This window comes from Stenella coeruleoalba, assembly GCF_951394435.1.
Source record: "Stenella coeruleoalba genome assembly, chromosome: 2".
Taxonomy (NCBI): domain Eukaryota; kingdom Metazoa; phylum Chordata; class Mammalia; order Artiodactyla; family Delphinidae; genus Stenella; species Stenella coeruleoalba.
In genome coordinates, this window is record NC_137147.1 from 157,676,017 (window position 1) to 157,695,109 (window position 19,093).

The 19,093-nt window shown below is 55.9% G+C and overlaps 1 protein-coding gene across 4 annotated transcripts in view; it reads left to right on the forward strand.

The window, feature by feature from the left end:
* PFKFB3 (6-phosphofructo-2-kinase/fructose-2,6-biphosphatase 3) overlaps window positions 1-16,039 on the forward strand; it is an 85,728-nt gene extending 69,689 nt beyond the window's left edge. For 3 of the 4 annotated variants that reach the window (XM_079914352.1, XM_079914349.1, XM_079914351.1), the window contains exons 6-15: window positions 370-426; window positions 2,604-2,728; window positions 3,210-3,417; window positions 3,843-3,989; window positions 4,113-4,217; window positions 5,544-5,673; window positions 6,275-6,337; window positions 6,452-6,516; window positions 8,288-8,461; window positions 13,465-16,039. In XM_079914352.1, coding sequence (XP_079770478.1) covers window positions 370-426; window positions 2,604-2,728; window positions 3,210-3,417; window positions 3,843-3,989; window positions 4,113-4,217; window positions 5,544-5,673; window positions 6,275-6,337; window positions 6,452-6,516; window positions 8,288-8,461; window positions 13,465-13,515 — 1,125 coding nt within the window. In that variant the 3' untranslated portion in view covers window positions 13,516-16,039. The remainder of the gene's footprint in view (window positions 1-369; window positions 427-2,603; window positions 2,729-3,209; window positions 3,418-3,842; window positions 3,990-4,112; window positions 4,218-5,543; window positions 5,674-6,274; window positions 6,338-6,451; window positions 6,517-8,287; window positions 8,462-13,464) is intronic. The other variant, XM_079914350.1, reaches the window with a different exon arrangement.
* The last annotated feature ends 3,054 nt before the right edge of the window (window positions 16,040-19,093 follow it).

A 19,093-nucleotide genomic window follows, 5' to 3' on the forward strand; every position in this document is an offset into this window, starting at 1 on the left:
CGTCTCGCCTCGGAGCGCGCAGGAGCAAGGGAAGCCCCGCAGGGATTGGCTGGTTCCTGTGTCTGGAGCACCTGTGCTCCGTGCTCGGGCCTTCCCCTCCCGCTGCCTGGGTTTTGCTGCCTACAGATTGGGCCTGACTGGTGGGGGCTCTTGGGGGTTACAGCGACTAGGGAGGGGGAGCATCCCTCTATTGGGGGCGGGTGCAGAGGACTCAGGACTGAGTGGCTGGTTCCTTTTTCTGTATTTGGGGATTTATGAGTGGGGTCCTTTCTGCTCCAGTGTGGTAGTGACATCACAGTGATACCAAAGTTGGCCCTTTGTGTTACCACATTTGTTGTTTCTTAGCGTTTCTGTCTTGCTTCGTCCCAGGTGTTTTTCATTGAGTCTGTGTGTGATGATCCTACAGTTGTGGCCTCCAACATCATGGTAAGACCCTTTGTAGTGTGCTAATCTGAGAAAAGTGAGGGACTGGGTCGGCCCAGAGAAGCCACCCTGAGAAAGAGCTGGCTCTCCCAGCTGGTTGTTGATTTTGTCTGAGGAGGGATCGGGGGGTCAGAAGGACAGAGCGGTATTTAACTTAAAAGCACATTCTGTGACTTGGACTGGCTTTATCAAGGTCCTTTCAGATGGTTGGCAGAAAGCTGTCTTTGTGGGACATAAGAGAGAAATTGGGGAACCTCGAACAGTCTCTGTTGGTGGCAGGAGCCTGGCTGTTGGGGGGTGATGGGACTGCTTAGGGCAAAGAGCACCTCACCCCTCCGGACGGGAAAGGAGGTAGCAGGCTGGTCTCTTTTGCTCTAAAGGCCCCTGGTAGGTAAGAACGGTTGTGTATTGACAAAAGCACGTAGGACTCAGCGGACAGAAGGCAGAATTCCCAAATTTGGGAAGAACGTGGGTGGTTAAACCATCTTCCTTCTCCTCTCCCTGTACCAAGGGGAAGTTGCCTGGGTAAATTGAGGGTAATTGGCAGTTTAATTTGATTAATTCTTAAATTTTATTTGATAACAATAGCTCATAAACGGAAACGGTTACTATGAAGACTTCATCGCAGTTCCCTTTCTTATATCGTAGATAATTTCTTCTCCAGCTTAAATACATCAGAGTAAGACGTTACCTGTAAAGAAAAGCTGGTCCGACACTTCTGCAGGGAGCGCTAGAGTTTGGCCGCATACAAGTGCACATCCTTTAAAGGGATGCTGGGAGTTAGTTAGCTTTTGGTGTTGGGCCTTTTCTCCAAGGCAGTGGGAATATTTACACGCATTTCTCAGAAATGAGTTCATATTTCAGGAAGAGCTATTGAAATGGTAGAAAATCAGTCCAGATTGGTTTCAGTGGCCCCAAAGGAAGAGGCTCAGAGTAGGAGGAAATGGAAGTTTCCATGCTCTAAACAAAGGGTTTTGCTGTATTTCTTTGGTTTGGTTCTACCATTTCCACTTGGTAGGGAAGCAGAGTGCAGCTGCAGAATCGTTTTTCCCCAGTGAGCCGTCTACACTCGCTTTGGCCAGAAACTCTGTCTCATCCTCTGTGAATCCGTGGATCTGTTTGCCCCGACCCTCTCCGCGTTCAGAGATCTCTTTCTCTGATGAAGCCTCAAAGCAACTTTGCAGTCTTTAGGCCTTTCTGTTGTGCTTTTTATGCAAAGGCTGTGCTGGAGAAAGGGGTTTGTGAACTGAGATTTTTTTTTAAATCATGCTAAAATATACATAATATAAAAGGTACCATTTGGGCCGTTTTTAAGTGCTCAGCTCCGTGACCCTCAGCACATTCACATTGCTGGGAAGCCATCCCCAGCATCCACCTCCAGAACTTTTTCATCTTCCCGGAACGTAACCATGCACCCATGAAACTCCCCGCTGAACTTGGATTTTGCAGCATGCCTGCCTCTCTTTTATGGTTGTGGTCGTTGTTGAGGACGAAAAGAGCACATGCATTAACACATCCTGGCAGTTTCCCTGAAATCTGCCAGGTTGCTCAGGCCTATTGGTCAGTTATAGGGGATGGCAGGCCCGAGGGGCATTTCTCCTCCGTCTCTGTCCCATGAGAGCAAGCCTTGGGCAGGAGGACAGGACACGCAGTCCAGGCGGAGAAGCATCCATTGGGGACCGGCGACAAGTGCGTGCTGCCCCCACCTCTGGGCAGTGGAGGAGGAATCCTGCCTGGCACGTGGGACCAGGGCACCACCAGCACCTCCCGGTGCACTTTTGCTTACGGACAACCTCCGCTTGGTGGGGTGAACGCTGTAGGTGCTTATGGGAACTCAGCTGAATTGAAGGCTGGGTTGTCTGGTGGTGACCTGGCTCCTGGATTGATCCCGAATCGGGGCCCATTCAGAGGGGCTCATTAGAATCTGCGTGGATTTCCTGTGTTCGCCCTTCCAGGCTGAGAGGCTCTGTCTGCCCTGGGTGCTCTCCCCGTGGAAGCTTGGGGTTATGACTCAGCGTCCAGCCATATCTCTTTTTTTTTTCTCTTAAAACGCTGGGTAGGGTCATCATCGTTCTGAGCCCGTCTGTGCTTTTCCCCGCTTGCGAGCCCCAAATCCTGCTTCATTCTAAGCAGAAAGCCTTCCAGCATGATTTATCAGCTGCCTCTTTGTGGTGTTACAGGAAGTGAAAATCTCCAGCCCGGATTACAAAGACTGCAACTCAGCAGAAGCTATGGACGATTTCATGAAGAGAATTAATTGCTATGAAGCCAGCTACCAGCCCCTCGACCCCGATAAATGTGACAGGTAATTCCTAAGAGGTGACCGTCTGAGCTACCTACTTCGGGGCTTTGAATATTATTCTTGATGTTCCCACGAAGCATTTGCTCCTGGATACTTTTATAAACTGTTTTTTTAAGTATCTTAAAGAAAACTCTTGATGACATATTCGGTGTTGTAGACACTGTGTACAAGTGTGGAAAGGGAATATTTGAGCCCCGTCTTGCTCCTGTCCTTTGATGTTTCCCTTGCTTTCTTTTCCATCCTCTTGCTTTTCTTTCCCCGTGCTCCGGGAGGCCAGCCAGCCTCTCCAGCGCTCACTCCTCTGCGGGAATTACAGACTCAGACCCCCTGACTCTCAGAGAAGAGAGGTTCCGTCTGTGTCCCCAGGAGCTGACACTGCGGATCGGTTGGGGCTGAGTCTCGGCAGTGGGGCTGGGGCGGCGTCGGGGCCTTGCCCCGGCTGTGCTGTCCAGTGTTCTGACGCGCTGGTCGCCCTCCTGTGCAGGGACCTGTCCCTGATCAAGGTGATCGACGTGGGCCGGCGGTTCCTGGTGAACAGGGTCCAGGACCACATCCAGAGCCGCATCGTGTACTACCTGATGAACATCCACGTGCAGCCCCGCACCATCTACCTGTGCCGGCACGGGGAGAGCGAGCACAACCTCCAGGGCAAGATCGGAGGGGACTCGGGCCTGTCCAGCAGGGGCAGGAAGGTAGGAAGAGAGCGGGGATGGGGCAGGAAGCCGAGGGGTGGGGCTGTGCGTCCCTGTGTGCGTCTCCGTGTGTGTGTGTCCCTGTGTCTCTGTGCCCTTGTGTGTACCTGTGCATGTATGTCTGTGTGTGTTCCTCTGGGTATGTATATGCACGTGTGTCTGTGTGTGTACGTATATGTGTCTGGGGAGGGTGGAGGGTCTCTTGAGCCTGTGGGGAGGGGGGTGTGTGTGTGTGTGTGTCCGAGGGGAGGGGGTACATGTGCAGTGGCTGCTCCCAGGCCCCCCTCACCAGCAGTGAGGACAGTGTGGCCGACCCCATTGTGCACGGGGACCGGCCCTGCACTGTTTCTCTGGGAGGGAGGGGCAGAGCTGGTGGTCCGGCGTGAGCCCCTCATCCTGTCCGCTGTCTCCCCCCCCACCCCCAGTTCGCCAATGCCCTGAGCAAGTTTGTGGAGGAGCAGAACCTGAAGGACCTCAAGGTGTGGACCAGCCAGCTGAAGAGCACCATCCAGACGGCGGAGGCCCTGCAGCTCCCCTACGAGCAGTGGAAGGCGCTCAACGAGATTGACGCCGTGAGTCCGGGGCCGGGAGCCGCCGGCAGTCCTGAGCGCTTCCCACCTGCAGGGGCTGCGCTGGCCAGGTCGGGGCGGCCGTGGCGGGTATTGCCTCGAGTGACCTCTGGGTGTTCCCCCCAGGGCGTCTGTGAGGAGATGACCTACGAGGAGATCAAAGACACCTACCCCGAGGAGTACGCGCTGCGCGAGCAGGACAAGTACTACTACCGCTACCCCACCGGGGAGGTGCGTGCCGCCCGCTCCCTCTGCGTCTCTGGCTCGGGCCTGTGTGCGCTGGGCAAGTGATGGGCAGGTGGCTGGGGTGCTGTGGGCAGGGAGCTGAGCTGGTCCTTCTGAGGCTACTGTGTCTGGCGAGGCTGGGGAGGCGGGCTGCTAGGGACCTGGAGGGACCCGTTACTGGTGACTCCGGGGAGGAAGGGCCCCTGCGTCCACCCCGCTACCCTGTACCGATGCTCGCCCTGGCCCGTCTGCCTTTGAATCGAGTCTTCCCGAGTTGGACCTTGTAAACAGCTCCCAGAGAAGCACAGTTGTGTTTCCCACAAGCAGCAGGGACAGATGTCTTTCTCTAATGACGTACATGACAACTCAGGAAAGAAAAACAGTCCTGGATGGTGATTCACTGGACACAAGGGCCCCCTTGACTGTGGGCGACATGGCAGACACGTCAGCAAGTCACTTGTACTGACTCCATCGATGCTGGTGGAGGGACCCTGAGGCTGTGTGGCCCCCTCGGGCTGAGCGAGCAGCTGCCTGCAGCACTGAACGGAGAGTCCAGCTGTAGGCGGTGCTCTGGGGTCTCCGCAGGCTCAGCCTGGTGACACCCAGTGGGTGCTTCCTTCCGCTCAGCGTGTCAGTTCCCTGGAGCCCAGGACGCTGTCCCTGGTCCCTCCCAGGCCCTTGTTCCCTGGGACCTGCTTAGTGAGAGAGGGGACTAGGGGTGGAGGGAACCTCGGTGGTCTTAAAGGTACAGGCCTACCCCTTCTTTTTCAATTTTCTTTTATTGAGATAAAATTCACATCATATAAAAGTCACCATTTTAACCAAAGTGTACAGGTCAGTGGTTTTTCTTATATTTCACAATATTGTGCAGCTATCACCACTAATTCTAGAACATTCCATCGCTCCATAAATAAACCACAGCCTTTTAGCAGTCAGTCCCAGTTCCTCCCCCCCAGCCCCCGACAACTGTGAGTCTGCGTTCTGTCTCTGGAGTTCCCTGTTCTGGACGTTTCACGTCAGTGGAATCGTACACCCTGTGGTCTTTCACTCTGTATAACGTGTTCAGGGCTGTTATGCGCTGTAGTGTGTGTCAGGGCCCCGTTCCCTCACTTTCCTGGTGGAGGGTGAGGGTCAGGAAGGAGCAGTGAGAGGGAGAGGGCAGTTGGGGTGGGTCCCCCAGTGCCCGGGAGGAATGCAGCACACGGATGGTGGCGGAGGGGGGGAGGTTGACGGAGGATCCATCGTGTGGTCTCTGGTGTATAAGTGGGAGAGGTGTGGCCACGGATGCCAGGCTTCTGCTCCAACTCGGTGCCCCGTCCCTCTGCCTTGCAGTCCTACCAGGACCTGGTCCAGCGCCTGGAGCCTGTGATCATGGAGCTGGAGCGACAGGAGAACGTGCTGGTCATCTGCCACCAGGCCGTCCTGCGCTGTCTCCTGGCCTACTTCCTGGACAAGAGCGCAGGTGCCTGGTCCTCCGATGCATCCTCTCCTGGGGGATCAGGGGGTTAGGGAGCCAGTCACAGCCCCCGCAAAGGAGAGAGGGAGAGGAAACTGGCCTTAGAGCTGGGGTAGCCTGCTGCCAGGGGTGAGGAAAGGCTGCGTCCCCTCCCCCTCCCCCCGCCTAGCGCTTCCTTGCAGCCCCTGGAAGACACTCAAGCAGTTTGATGCTGGGTGGGCTTAATGGCTTCGAGAACCAGCCTCCCGGAAGCCCTGTGTCTCCACGTCTCAGGGGCTGTGGGTCGGGTGGGGAAGAGGCAGCTCACCTCTAAGGAGTTAACAGCCCAGAAAACTCTGACGTTACTCTTAACACTTAAATGTGGATCCTGACACCTAAATCGTTTGGGAAATTGACTCTTTTACCCCGGCTCATTCTTTGTAGGGCCGCCTGCCTCGAGCACAGCAGGCCGGCGGCCGGGTTGCGGGAGTCGGGGGGAGGGGGGGGGGACACCCTGCCCAGTGAGGCCTCTGCAGGTGGTCCCCACGTGGCAGAAGCTCTCACTGAGGCCTGGGAATGTCCCCCCTCAAGTCTCCAGTCTCACCGTGGGCCCTTCTCTCCTTCTCAGAGGAGATGCCCTACCTGAAATGCCCCCTTCATGCTGTCCTGAAGCTGACGCCTGTCGCTTACGGTGAGTGTGGTGACGCAGCCCCTCCGAGACCCGTCTCCCTGGTGGGGTGGCGGTGAGGCTGTGAGCGCGGGGCCCCTCTAACCGGTCGCCAACCTCTTCCCTGCCCTCGCCCAGGCTGCCGAGTAGAATCCATCTACCTGAACGTGGAGTCCGTGAGCACGCATCGGGAGAGGTCGGAGGTGAGTGCGAGCTCGCTGCCCCCCACCCCACCCCCGCACACTCCTGCCCTGTCCTCCTTCTGGGAAGGATGCTGGCAGGCGGCAGCACCAGGGGGCGCCAGCACTGGGGACGCCCCCCCCACCCCCGGCGGCTTGCTTGTAAGGGCTGGCTGTGTCCGTCGGTGGACTCTGTCTCGTTTGGAACAGCGGCCTCCGTGGCGGCCCTCCCTTCCCTCAGCGCCCGCGTGCCCCTCCCTGCCCGTCGGGTGGCTTCTCGGCATCGTCTTCCTTTTCCTTCTTGCCGCGCTTCTTCCCCCACCACCTGACCCGAGAAGTGAGTGTTGAGGAGGAAGACGTTCTTGCTCTTTTAAACGTAACCGTAGCCCAGTTACTGTCCCCTTTTCCTCCGGGGCAGCTAAACGATGGCAGGTTCCAGAGTCACGGAACCCACAGATCCACTCAGTCATCTGCATGCACTCAGGTCCCGGATTCCCACGAAGACGATAAGAGTGAAGAAGGGGTGGGACTGGGAAACACAGCCGTGATTCGGGAGTTAGCCACGGGAGCAGTGGCGGGTGGAATGATTTTCCAGGAGACCCCAATGCCGGGCCGCACCTGACCCCCCCTCTAGGGTGGGGTCTGGAATTCGGTGGTCAGCCTGGCTGGGCCTCCCAAGGGCAGCGCAGGGTTCTGCCCAGGCGTACATTGTGAAAGAAAGTTTGAATTTACTCTATACCGACTGTCAAACTCCAGCTCTCTGCCAGCATCAGTCCGACCCTTTCTTTTACACCGAGTGTGATGTTCTTGTCCCTGTTCCCAGGGAGCTTGGCCAGAGGATTTTGGCATTAAAATCCCAGCTCCCACGGCAGTTGCCTGGCTGGTTGACCGAAGCGAAGGCGGACGGCTTCCCTTGGCTGTGACGGCACCTCCTGAGCCGGGGTGGCAGGATGCGCGTCTGCCCTCCTTCCAGGAGTAGCAGCCTCCCCGCTGGACTGCCAGTAGCCGGGTTCTTGAGGTTGGGCCCGAACTGGGCTCTGGTGGCCCCTGAACACTTCATTTGTTCAGAGCAGGGCAGGCAGGGGCTTGCTGGAGACAGACCCCAGCTCAGGCTCCTGGGCCACGAGCTACAGAGTGACAGGCCCTGGGGGACTTCAGAGGTCCCCACTTCACTGGAGTTGTCACTTTGTCGGAAGGCTGGTGTTGGGCCCTCGCGGTTTCCTGCGTCTTTGGTCTCCTGGCTGGGGGAGGCTTGCGTTTCCTGTCCTAAGCTGGGTGTTCTCGCTGGCAACAGGAGCGGTGAAGATCCTGGCTTGAGGTCAGTGGGAGGGGGTCCAGCACCACACCCGCTCGCCCCCCGCCCCTCCTGCCGCCCCCAGCGGTCGCCCAAGCCTCACGCCCAGGACCCCTGCCTCTGTGTTTTTGGAGGCTGGCAGCAAGGTCCTTCTTCTGATCTCTTCCCTGCTGTAACTGCATCACTGTCTGTGCAGAACCGTCCTGCTCGTCCTCCCTCGCCTGCTTTGCGAACATCGTGTCTGTCTGAGTGGGTGTCTTGGAATGATCGGGTAGGGGGTTCGGGAGGAGAGATCATCCCTTGTTCTCGCCGAGCGCTAGACACGGGACGAGCCAGCAGCCCCTCGGTCCAGGGCCGTTCACCGTGGTCGGGCTTGTGGTCTCAGTGAAATCTGGAAGCAGAGAAATGTGTTTGGTTTGGTTTTGGATTTTTTGTTTTGGCTTATTGACTTCCTTTTCCTCGTAACTGTCGCCTTCTCTCTTTTGTCTTTGTCTCGCTTAGGATGCAAAGAAGGGACCTAACCCGCTCATGAGACGCAATAGTGTCACCCCACTAGCCAGCCCCGAGCCCACCAAAAAGCCTCGCATCAACAGCTTTGAGGAGCATGTGGCCTCTACCTCCGCTGCCCTGCCCACCTGCCTGCCCCCGGAGGTGCCCACGCAGCTGCCCGGACAAGTGCGTTGACCCCCTTCTCCTTCCTGAGTCGAGTCTCGTGCAGGGTGGGGAGAGCGTGCCTGCTGGGGAGGAGCGTGCCCGGTGGGGCGGTGGCGGCCTCAGACCCAGGCCCGCTTGGGGGTGTGCGGGGAGAGGACACGGATGCCGCTCTGAGTGTGGGACCCCCGGATCCGTCCTTGAGACCTTGGCTGTGCGTGCACACGCCCGTTCTGGGGAGGTGGTGTTGCCCGGGCAGAACCAGGCAGAGCAAAGAAATGGCCGAGTGTCCGCGAGCCATTCACACTGGTGAACAGTTTCTTCTAAAAGTTGAAGGCAACCCCCAGTTCAGGTGTCTCCATCCAGCTCTGGGCTGTTGGCTTCTGTGTGTCCCGGGGACGTCTTTTCTGTCCACACGCTGAGTATTCTTCCTCACTTGCTCCCTTGCCATCGTTCCCCGTTAGAGAAAAGCTCTTGTCAGATGGGGCCCTGGGAGCGTGTACGGAGCCAGCATGGCCGGGCTGGAACCCGGGCCGGAGGACCTGGAATTAGCCACTTTCTCCTATAACGTAGTAAGAAACCCCAAAGCAGAAAACCAATTAGATTTCATTCTTAGGTTATTTCATTCACTGTGATGGTGAAAGGCTAAAAGATACTGGCTACTGGGCATTAAGATTTTTTTTCAGAAAACCACCCTTTTCCTCAACAACACCCGAGAACCCTGGCCAGGATGTGAGACGTAGAAATCCCTGGGCACAAATTTGGGTCCCACCCAGTGGTCTCCCCCACCTCCAACCCGCCACGCCTGGCCTCTGACACAGGCTCAGGTTCGAATTGGATTTGTTAATGAGCTGGGTGCTGAAGGCCCACAAGCTCTTCCTGCGTTTCCCCCAAAACGCATTTAAACCGTGTGTTGTCTGAAAATGTGTTGTGTGGGGGTGGGGGGGTGCTGTGCAGCCCCAGCAGGCCATCGTACCTCTTCAGGCCTCAGTTTTCGCATCTGTGGAATGGGGGAGCAGCAGCTACTGCCAAGGGCTGATCAATGGGGTGATCGTGCTGAGACTCTGACATGGTGGTGTCTGCTCCTGGCGCCGGCTCTGGGGTTTTATTGTCAGGTTCCGTCACCTCCCCGGGCCTTCAGTCTCCCTGTTTTTTAAAATGAGGGAGGTAGACTGGCTGGGAGATGTCTAATTAGTGCTCCTTTCAGGTCTAACGTCAGAGGTGCTTTTTATGAAAACTGAGAACTGAAGTGGTGTGTCAGTGATATCCTGCGTTGGTGTAAACGGTGGGGTCATAGTTGGAAGGTTAGAGGCCGCAGTCACAGACGCTGTGGGGACCGGCCGGGCGGGGGTTGGGCAGCGTCCAGGGGCACTGGCTGGCCAGGCCGGGAGGGTCCAGGGCTCTGTCCCCGCGGAGGCTGCCTGGTCCCCGATGACCTGGGCCCTCACCCTGTCCCTCAACTGACTCTCTCTCCCACCTTTTCTCTCTGCAGCCTTTGCTAGGGAAAGCCTGTTTGTAAGTATTTTTCTCTGAATACTTTTGCTTTTTGGCCTCCTACCTGTTAAAAGTGTTGAGGGTAATGCCAGTTTCTGTGACATCTGAAGGAGGAAGATGGGACGGGAGGAAGAATAAGGGATTCATGGATTTTCAGAAAAGGATACAGGAAGTCGGCGGGTTTTTGGCGCCTCCTCCTGCTGCCGCGGCCACCGCGGGGCCGGGGCGATTGTTAGTATTTGCAGTGCTTGGTGGCTGGTTGTCTATCTACTTTTTCCCTCTTAGAGTCAGATTTTGACGGGAGCTGGGTTTGTGCCTACTGACGTTGTCTTTTAAGTTCTGGGCCTCTCCCGGGAAAGCCCTGGAAAGTTTACCCAGAGCCTAACCTGCAAAACAAAGAGTGGAGGACCCGAGCCTCTCCCTCCTGTCCTGGCAAGGACCCCCACCTTCAGGGGCTCCGGGACCCCCAGGCTCTGGAGAGGTCTGTTTGGGAGCCATCATTCTGCATCGGGTTGTCCTGTATCACAACCTGCTCGACATTTACGGTCGCGTTCAGGATGGGGTGCAGCTTTTTCTCTGCAGAGAGTTCAGTGTTAGCAGCTGCTGGATAATCCAGCGCTTCCTCTGCTCCGGTGGCCCCCAGCCCCAGAAGGAACTGAGGCCTTTATGTTGCAGAGTTTTAATAAGAGACACCCTGAAATATCATCCCCAACGCCACGAGTCACACCCACCCCGCGTCCCTTTCGCTGGTTAGGCTACCTGGACTAATTCACGCAGAAACGTGGCTTATTCTTGGAAAATAGGAGCTGTTGGGCATCATGCTTGGACTAGGTGGTACCACCTGTTGAGAAATATATTTCATCACTTTACGGCTTGTACACATCCCGAGTCTTTGGTCCTTAAAATATAACCCCAGGAGGTCGCAAGGCAGTTCCTGTCCCTGTTGCCCAGATGAGGGTGAGTCTCTCGCCCACGGTCACCCAGCTGGTTCGTAGCAGAACCAGCCCTCGAATGGGTCTCCCAGTCCCAAAGGCTGGCTGTTTTCTCTCTGCTGGTTTCCAGAACACCCAGGGTCCCATTCACCTGCCTATCCTGGGCTCCTGACGTTTGCAGCCTGTGGGGCGTGGCCCCGAGCTGTTCAATTTCCTTTCTCTTTCTTGCAGCCTCTCCCCTGCAGCTGCTTCCCGTGGCCAAGATGTGTTTATTTAATGGTGGGCCTGCCCGTTGAATTCAGTCTTTAAGAGTAACAGTCCCCACGTCCGTTACCGCCTTGACACCAGGCGTTGCACCCAGAATGCCCTGGAATCAAGGGTTCTCCTTGTGTGAAAACTAGCCTTTGGGTTTGGAACCTTATGGTTTTGCATCTGTGTGTATCCTGTTCCTTCTGACCCATGGCCTGATGCTGCCAGGAGAGAAATCTTCTTGCTGGGAGGGGGCCATTCAGGCACATCCCCCAACCCTCTAAGGTTGAACTTGACCATCTCTAAGGCTCATGATGCCTGTAGCCAAAATCCCTTCAGTTCAGCAAAAATGTGTTCTCTGGACCCATCACGCCTGCATCCGCTCAGGTGACCCAGCGTCCAGGTGTTTTGATGATGAGAATATGGATGTAGCACTTAGCAAGATACCTGACGTGTGGTCAGGGCCTGGTGCACAGTAGCTGTTCCCGTGGGAGATGTGATGCCCTGTGCTTTGGTGGTTACGTCCAGGGCTCTCTGGTCTGTGTTCCCTCCTGCACAGGCCAGGGGGATTTCTCCTCGTGGGCAGCAGGAGCGCCTAGGGACTAGGGAGTGGGGTGCCCTTGGGGTCTTAGGGTTGTGGCCCGAGGATGCCGGTGATGGTGGTGCTCTGGTAAAACAGGCACGACAGCCAGGTGGGCCTCAGCGCCCGCCCTGCAGTCCGCTCTCCACGGGCTGCACTAGGGCTCGGGACCAACGGACCATCTGACCCTCGCGATGCATCCTTGACTTTTAAATTTCAAATGCACGCTAAGAAGAGAATCCTACTAAAGATGTTTTGTCTTGTTTTTCTTTCCCAACATGTTTCTTCCTTCCCCCCCCCCCCACTATGCTTGAAAGACGAACTGTCTGTCATATTTTCTCAAAGTTTTCTCCTTACTAACCTTGGAAAGGTAAATGGCTCCGTGCATGCCCTCCTGTCCCCTCCACGTCTCTCTGGGTCATGGCATCTCAGCCCTTGGGGCGTCTCAGTCTGCGTGAAGACTGGCCATTGTGAAGTCTGTGACTCATACACCCTGTGCCCCAGAACTTGTGTGCCCCATTGTCTTGAGATCCTCCATGTGTCCAGAGCCAGGGGCACCATGAGCGAATGACGTGGCCTGTGCCTGTGGTCCCCCATGTCATCATTGCATTGCCATCATTCGTGGGTGCTCCAACCTTGGGCATGAGGTGTCCCAGGGTGGGTGGGAGCCAGCACCTCCATCTCTGACCCCACAAGTTGACTGAGTCCTCTCTGGCTGCGAGGCTGGGGGCCTCCCCAGGAGACAAGCCGCTCACAGGGGCTGTCTGATGCACTCGTGGTCGGAGGGTCGGTCACCTGGGCTCCTGAGTCCGGCTGAGAGCAGGCTCAGATCAGGCACTGGCTTCCGTGCTGCCAGCCCTGCGATGGTCCTCTGTAGAGATTCTCCACCTCAGCCCCCCGGTTCACGCGGGAGGGGAGTGGGCCTTGGTGATGCTTACATTTCTGTCTGCCTGGGTTCCACTCTCCCTGCTGCCCCTTTGAGACAGTCTTGGTGGAGACACTCAGGATGCAAGAGAACACTTTTAAAGATTCTGCTTCCCTCTCCTGCAGTGTGGCTTAGCAGGGAGGGTAGGTCAAGAGACTGCTGCTGTGGTGGCAGCCACCGTCTGTTCCCAGCTGATTGAAAACTATTTTTTAAGGGGGTTTGGGTACTGGCCAGCATCTTTGGGGTGGGGCTTCTGGGCAGGATTGCTTTTATTAGAACGGGGTGAGAGCTTTACTGACACATGCCTTCCCTGCCCGGCTCCCTTGCTTGAGTTCCAGCATCCGAGCTGGGTTCCTGGAATCCAGGTCCCTAGGTCTGTTGTGTACCCTGCTGGGAGGAGAGTCCTGATGCTTCTCCAGATTTAACCCCACCCCCACTCCTTCCTCTGCCTGACAGCGAAGCCGGCAAGAGTTTCCCGGGTTGGGGCAAGGGTAGCCTTGGGCTCTAAAGCGTCGTGAGCCGGGGGCGGGGCGGGGGGGGGGGCGCTAGGTGCTGGCACCCGTGCTTCCCAGGACAGCTGTGACCCACAGGAGCTGCCTGCCCTCCCCTCCCTGCCTCCCTGCCTCCTTCAGGCGGACGTCAGGGGCCCTCCCGGCCCTTCTCCCCTGGGACCCCCGGGCTTAGCCTCCACCACGTTCCTGGGCCACTGTTTGGTAATGATGCTCTTCAGGGCCGTGTTCTTTGTTGGGGAGAGGGGGGCACGTCTCAACTGCATGGCTTTCGTCTTTGCTTTAGAACCCTAGTCAACAGGAATGGTAACCGGCTTCCCCGTCTTTTCTCCCGAAAGCAGAACATGAAAGGCTCCCCGAGCGGCGCGGAGGCCTCCAGGACGCACTGACGCAGCCCCGCCGGCGCCCCGCCCTTTCGCTCCCGCAGCTTTGCTCCTGCCCTTCTGTCTGCCCAAGGCCAGCGATCCCGAGGACATCTCCCGGAGGGCGGCGTGGAGGAGGGGCTGCTGCTCCAGGAGGACCGGGCCCCCGCCTGCCTGTGCTCCCCTGGCCTTCGGGCCACGCGCCCCGCGGACCCCTTGAGGCCCGGGAAGGACGATGTGCAGTGGAGGCGGGACGGCGGCGCCTCCCCGTGGGCTTGTTCATCTCGTCTCTGGACCTTCCGTGCTGGGGAGATGACACTGCCCCGAGTCCTAACCTTAAATGGGGCCTGGATCTCAGCTGCTGAAGGTTAAGGGACACTGAAGACTTTCAGAAGGCTCTTGGTGCCTCTCGGCCTGGACGTTGCCTCCTGCAGGGAGCCCTTGGCCCGTGCTAGGTTGGGGTCGGCCGGGAGAGCCTGGAGCTGGACCTGCTGGTCAGCCAGGCAGTGACCCTCCGCGTGTCGCTCACCCTCCCGGGTGTGTGTCCTGTCTCTGAAGATGGTGTGGGACCGTCTAGCTGCGGAGGCAGGAGGAAATACGTTGCCGAAAGATCACCGGGGCCTCACCTTCCACGGAAGGCTCCTGCCTGGATTCGAGGCGCCTGGGACACGGCTCTCCCAGGGCTGCTGGCTCGTGCACTTTTTTTATGGCAGAGAGTGTGACCTGAAAGTCACACCTTCAGGAACTTAGATGTTTGCATTTTGCGCCCTTGGGGTTGGAGCTCTGAAAGGCTGTGGGAGTTGGGCAGCCTGTGGGGAGGGGAGGGACCCCTCACCCCGTAAAACGGCCGGGGAACAAGGGCCTGGCCTCCTCCTTTGGGGCCTTCATCACGTCCTGTGTTTCCCTGGTGAGGACAGTGGCCCAAGCCAGGCCTCGCTCGCGGCCACTTCCTCCGAGAGCCTGGCTCTCCGCTGTCTCCTGGCAGGATTCAGCTCGGTTCCCTACGCTGTGTCAAGCGTCTGCTGTGTGCCCAGCGTGGAGCTGGGTGCCTTGGGCGATTCTGGAGGACAGAATGTCCTCGTTTGCCTTCATGGCACCTGTGGCATTTTGGGGGCGTGGTTCAAGGCAGGGCTTGTGGACACGTGGTTCTAAACACCTGTAGTTTCCGCCTGCGGGTTTTCCTCTGAGGCCTCCGAGGACTGGGGGAGGGGGGGTGTCGAGGCCCAGGAGGATGGATTTGGACTCAGCGATAGAGTTTGTCCAAATGACCCTTTTCAGGATTTCTGAAAGCCGGTGCCAAAGGTCACCTTCCCTTCCCTTCTTGCCTTCTGCTTTGGGGTCCCACATCCTTACCCCTCTTAGCTTGTGCAGTAGTCACTGGGGGTAGAGGCAGGGGCGTCTAGACAGCTGGAGCTGGGAGTGGGGAGAGGAGCTGTTTTGGGGTTTTTGTTTGAGAGGAGCTTGTAGAAAAATTCACGTTCCTCTGGTTGGGAGAAATGGGCACACGATTCAGACACCCTACAACCAGGTTTGTGGGTTTCACACAAAACCATTCAAATCCTCCCTTCCCTTAACTGGCCATCTTCCCAAGACAATGTCTCTCTGTACATTCCTGTGCAAGACTGGTTACTTTCTCTCTTTCGTGCTGTCTTGTCAGACGTGTGTGTGTGTGTGTGTGTGTGTGTGTGTGTGTGTGTGTGTGTTTAGATGGAGGGACCTGCGGCTCTGCTCTTGAGAATGGCTCTCTTATGTCCACCTTGTGGTTCCTTCTCTGGTTGTCGGAGCTGACCCTGAACTTTGACTCTTCTGGCTGGTCTGAGTGGGGTCTTCGTGAAGGTGTGTCCCCCCTTGCCTCTGACTGCCCGAAATCAGTGCATCCACAAAAGATGCGCTTGGCCTAACCCGGGACCTTGGTTTTCAGGAGCCTCAGTGGGGAGAGAGAACATCAGTACGGGCGGGGAGGGGAGATGGGGAGAGGGCGGAGGCTGGGAGACTGGAGACCAGGGGCCTGACATCTGAGGAGGGAGGCGGTGGACAAGGGTGTGTCTGAGCCACGGTCTCAGGACTTCTGCAACGCCGACCATTGACTCTCACTCCCTCACCCCCCGGAAAACATCTGGGACCAATATTTTTAACTTTGCATGTTTGTTTTGGGGGCGGGCTCACCCCTCTCCTTCTTCTGTCCTGAGACTGTGAGCAAAGCTCTTCGTTTGGGGGCGGGGGGAAGAAAGACTGTTGGAACCACGCGAATGACGTTTTCGTTTCTAATACTTGAAATTTATTTTTTTATTATTTTGATAGCAGATGTGCTATTTATTTATTTAATAAGTATAAGGGATCCTGAAGACGGAAAGCTGTATAGATTGGGTCTTGTTAGTTGGTTGGCTTGGGGGCCTTTTACGTGTGATTTCTGATTTCTCTGTGTTCTGTATACATTTGTCTGAATTAATTACCCGGGATGAGGCTGTGCCAGCTTTCAAACAGGGGATGCCTGTCGGAAATTTGTATATTTTGCAGTTGCCAGAACAATAAAATACCTGGTTGAAATACACGGATGAAGTGCGTCTCTGGTCCTTTTTGGGGGGCGGGGAGGAAGAGTCTTTCATCACACTTGGGGTCAGTACACCTAGTTTCTACCACTCAGCCCCATCGCCTTCCTTCAAACAGGACTTGCAGGGAATTCCCTGGCGGTCCGTTGGTTAGGGCTCTGCGCTTCTACTGCAAGCGCCCTGGGTTCGAGCCCTGGTTGGGGAACTAAGATCCTGCAGGCCGCTGGGCGTGGCCAAGGAGAAAAAACAAAACGGGACATGCAGATTCTGATTGCCTAATGTCTGCATTTGCAAAACAATGTTGTGTCACCTTTAAAAAAAATGAATAGCCTTTATTTTTAGAGCAGTGTTAGGTTTCCAGAGAAGAGCAGGTAGTACAGAGAGTTCTTGGATACCCCCAGGTCCAGGTATATGTCTCCCCTGTTATTAGCATCTTGCATTTGTGGTGCATTTGTTACAATATTGATGAGCCAATATTGATGCGTTATTATTACCTAGAATCTATGGTTTCCACTAGCGCTCACTCTGTTGTGTGGTCCTGTGCGTTTTGACAAACACGTACTGATAGGTATCTACCATCACGGCATTCAGAATGCCATCCATCCCTTCCCCCAGCCCCTCCAGTCAGCAGCTGTTCTTTTTTATTGATTTATTTATTGATTTATTTGGCTGTGTCTGGTCTTAGTTGCGGCGCGTGGGCTTCTCTCTTGTGGCATGCCAGCTCCAGAGCACGAGGGCTCAGTAGTTGCGGCACGTGGGCTCTCTAGGTGTGGCGCGGGCTGTACAGCGCTCAGGCTTAGTTGCCCCGCAGCATGAGGGATCTTAGTTCCCCGACCAGGGATCGAACCCACATCCCCTGCATTGGAAGGCGGATTCTTAACCACTGGACCACCAGGGAAGTCCCAGTCAGCAGCTGTTCTCATACAAGCCCTGCAGATGGTGTTGGGGCCCTGGATAGAATCACAGGAAGGCATTTCATCTTAGGTTCTTGGTCCCTTTCACTTCCCTGCCCTTCCTCCCACCCCCTTGTAGCCCCTTTCAAAGTTCCAATGGGAAGAGACTCAATCCAACTTCCAGGACCACTTTGCCACAACTCAAGCCTGTCATTTTGCTTCAGCATCTTCATCTCTGCGATGAGGGGACTTCCTCAGGTGAGTACGGGGCTGGGTGAGGACATGCATGTGGTTATAAGGCAGCACTGAGCACCCCCATCGGGCATGGCCTTTGTGACCCGCAGGGCTCTCACCATGTCTGATTTTCTTTTTCTTTTGTCCACAGCCCCACTGCTACGCTCCAGAAATAGCCCTCACTCCCAAATTAGTCCTTCTGCATCCCATACGCTTTCCAGCCCTACCTTGTGAAGAGAGTAGGACTCAGCAGTTTGGCACCTCCACTGTGAAATGACTTCGGAGGTTGCCACCTGTCACCGGCATGACGGGGCACAGTGCTCATTATGCATTGGGTTCAGGGCTTAGAGAGGCAGCTTTCCCCTTCCACTTCATTGGAAGGCTGCCCTAACAGGATATGTACATAGTTTAAAGTCCCAGGCCCGTTGGGAGATGGGAATCCATGACAGTTCTGTGGCCTTTTGGGCAAGCTGAGAGTCATCTGTGCGACAGTGATTGTTATTGAAAAAATACTGAAGAATGAGTCACCAGGTGGACGCATGGTGGGTGAAGGGCTGCAGAGAGCTGCAGGAAGGTGAATGCTGGAAGGACACTCGTTAGGGACGGTCTAGAGCCAGACTGTGGCTCTTTGTACGGGGAAAACCAAGTGAGGGATTCCCCAGTGCAGATAAACTCATTCTGTCAAACAGGAACAGCTGCAACGCCTAAGACTTAATGGTCTTAAGGAGATCCTTACGCGGCCTGAGGGGTGAGGCAGTTCCTGTCTGCTGTTTTGCAGATGGAGAATCCGACACTCGCCAAAGGTAAAGAACTTCCGCAAGGCTGCTTAGCAGGTGAATTTCAAGGATTCAAATCCAAGTGCCTGGGACACTAAGGTTTGTGGCTTTAACCGTTGTAAAATTTCCCCTCCTCCTATTCCTGGTCTCTCCAAGTTAATGGGAGTTAGCAGTGGAACAGGTGAGAGGTCAGGTCAGTTTCAAGCTGCCTGCCTGCTGGGCTGGGAGGCATGGGCCGTCTTCCCGCCTTGCTCCCTGGGGTGCCCAGCTGGTGGTCAGACGGTCAGGGTCTTTAGGGAAGTCAGCAGTGGCCCTTCAGGAGAAGGTGGGCGCCCTGGTCCAGATTCTGGACTCCCCGGGTAATATCCAGAATCCTCCTTGCTAATCTTTCCTCCCAAGAAATTGACTAGCACCTTTTAGAGGCAACAGATCACACGGTTGCATAGAGAGGGGATGCCTCGTGGGGTGGGGAGTGGGCATGCGTGCTTAGGGAAGAGTTGCTGCAGCAAATTGACCTGAGTGAACAGAGCTGGTGGCGTCCCTCTCGAGGGCGGGCTGTGCCTGCATTCTTCATGCCAGGTGCTCACACCTGCAGGCCCGGGCGGCCGGCAGGAGCCTCCAGCCAGATTGATTCTCATCTCATTTTGCCCTCGGCTCACTCTCCACTTTTCCCACCAGCACAGTTGAGAGTCTCTTAACTTGGAATTACTTAATAAACTGTACCGGGAGAATTGGCCAACTATTTGGGATGAAAAAGTTAATCAGATCATGTGTTGCACCGTCCATCTAAGTGTTTTTAAAAAAATCAAGCTAGGGCTTCCCTGGTGGCGCAGTGATTGAGAGTCCGCCTGCCGATGCAGGGGACGCGGGTTCGTGCCCCGGTCTGGGAAGATCCCACATGCCGCGGAGTGGCTGGGCCCATGAGCCATGGCTGCTGAGCCTGCGTGTCCGGAGCCTGTGCTCTGCAACGGGAGAGGCCACAACAGTGAGAGGCCCGCGTACCGCAAAAACAAACAAACAAAAACAAAACAAAACAAAAAAATCAAGCTATTAACAAAGGAGAAGGAAATGTTGGTGAATATCTAATTTTTGGTTGGACGAAGACCAGGCTTAGAAGCAATAAGATTAACTACAAAGGAAATACTGAGATTTC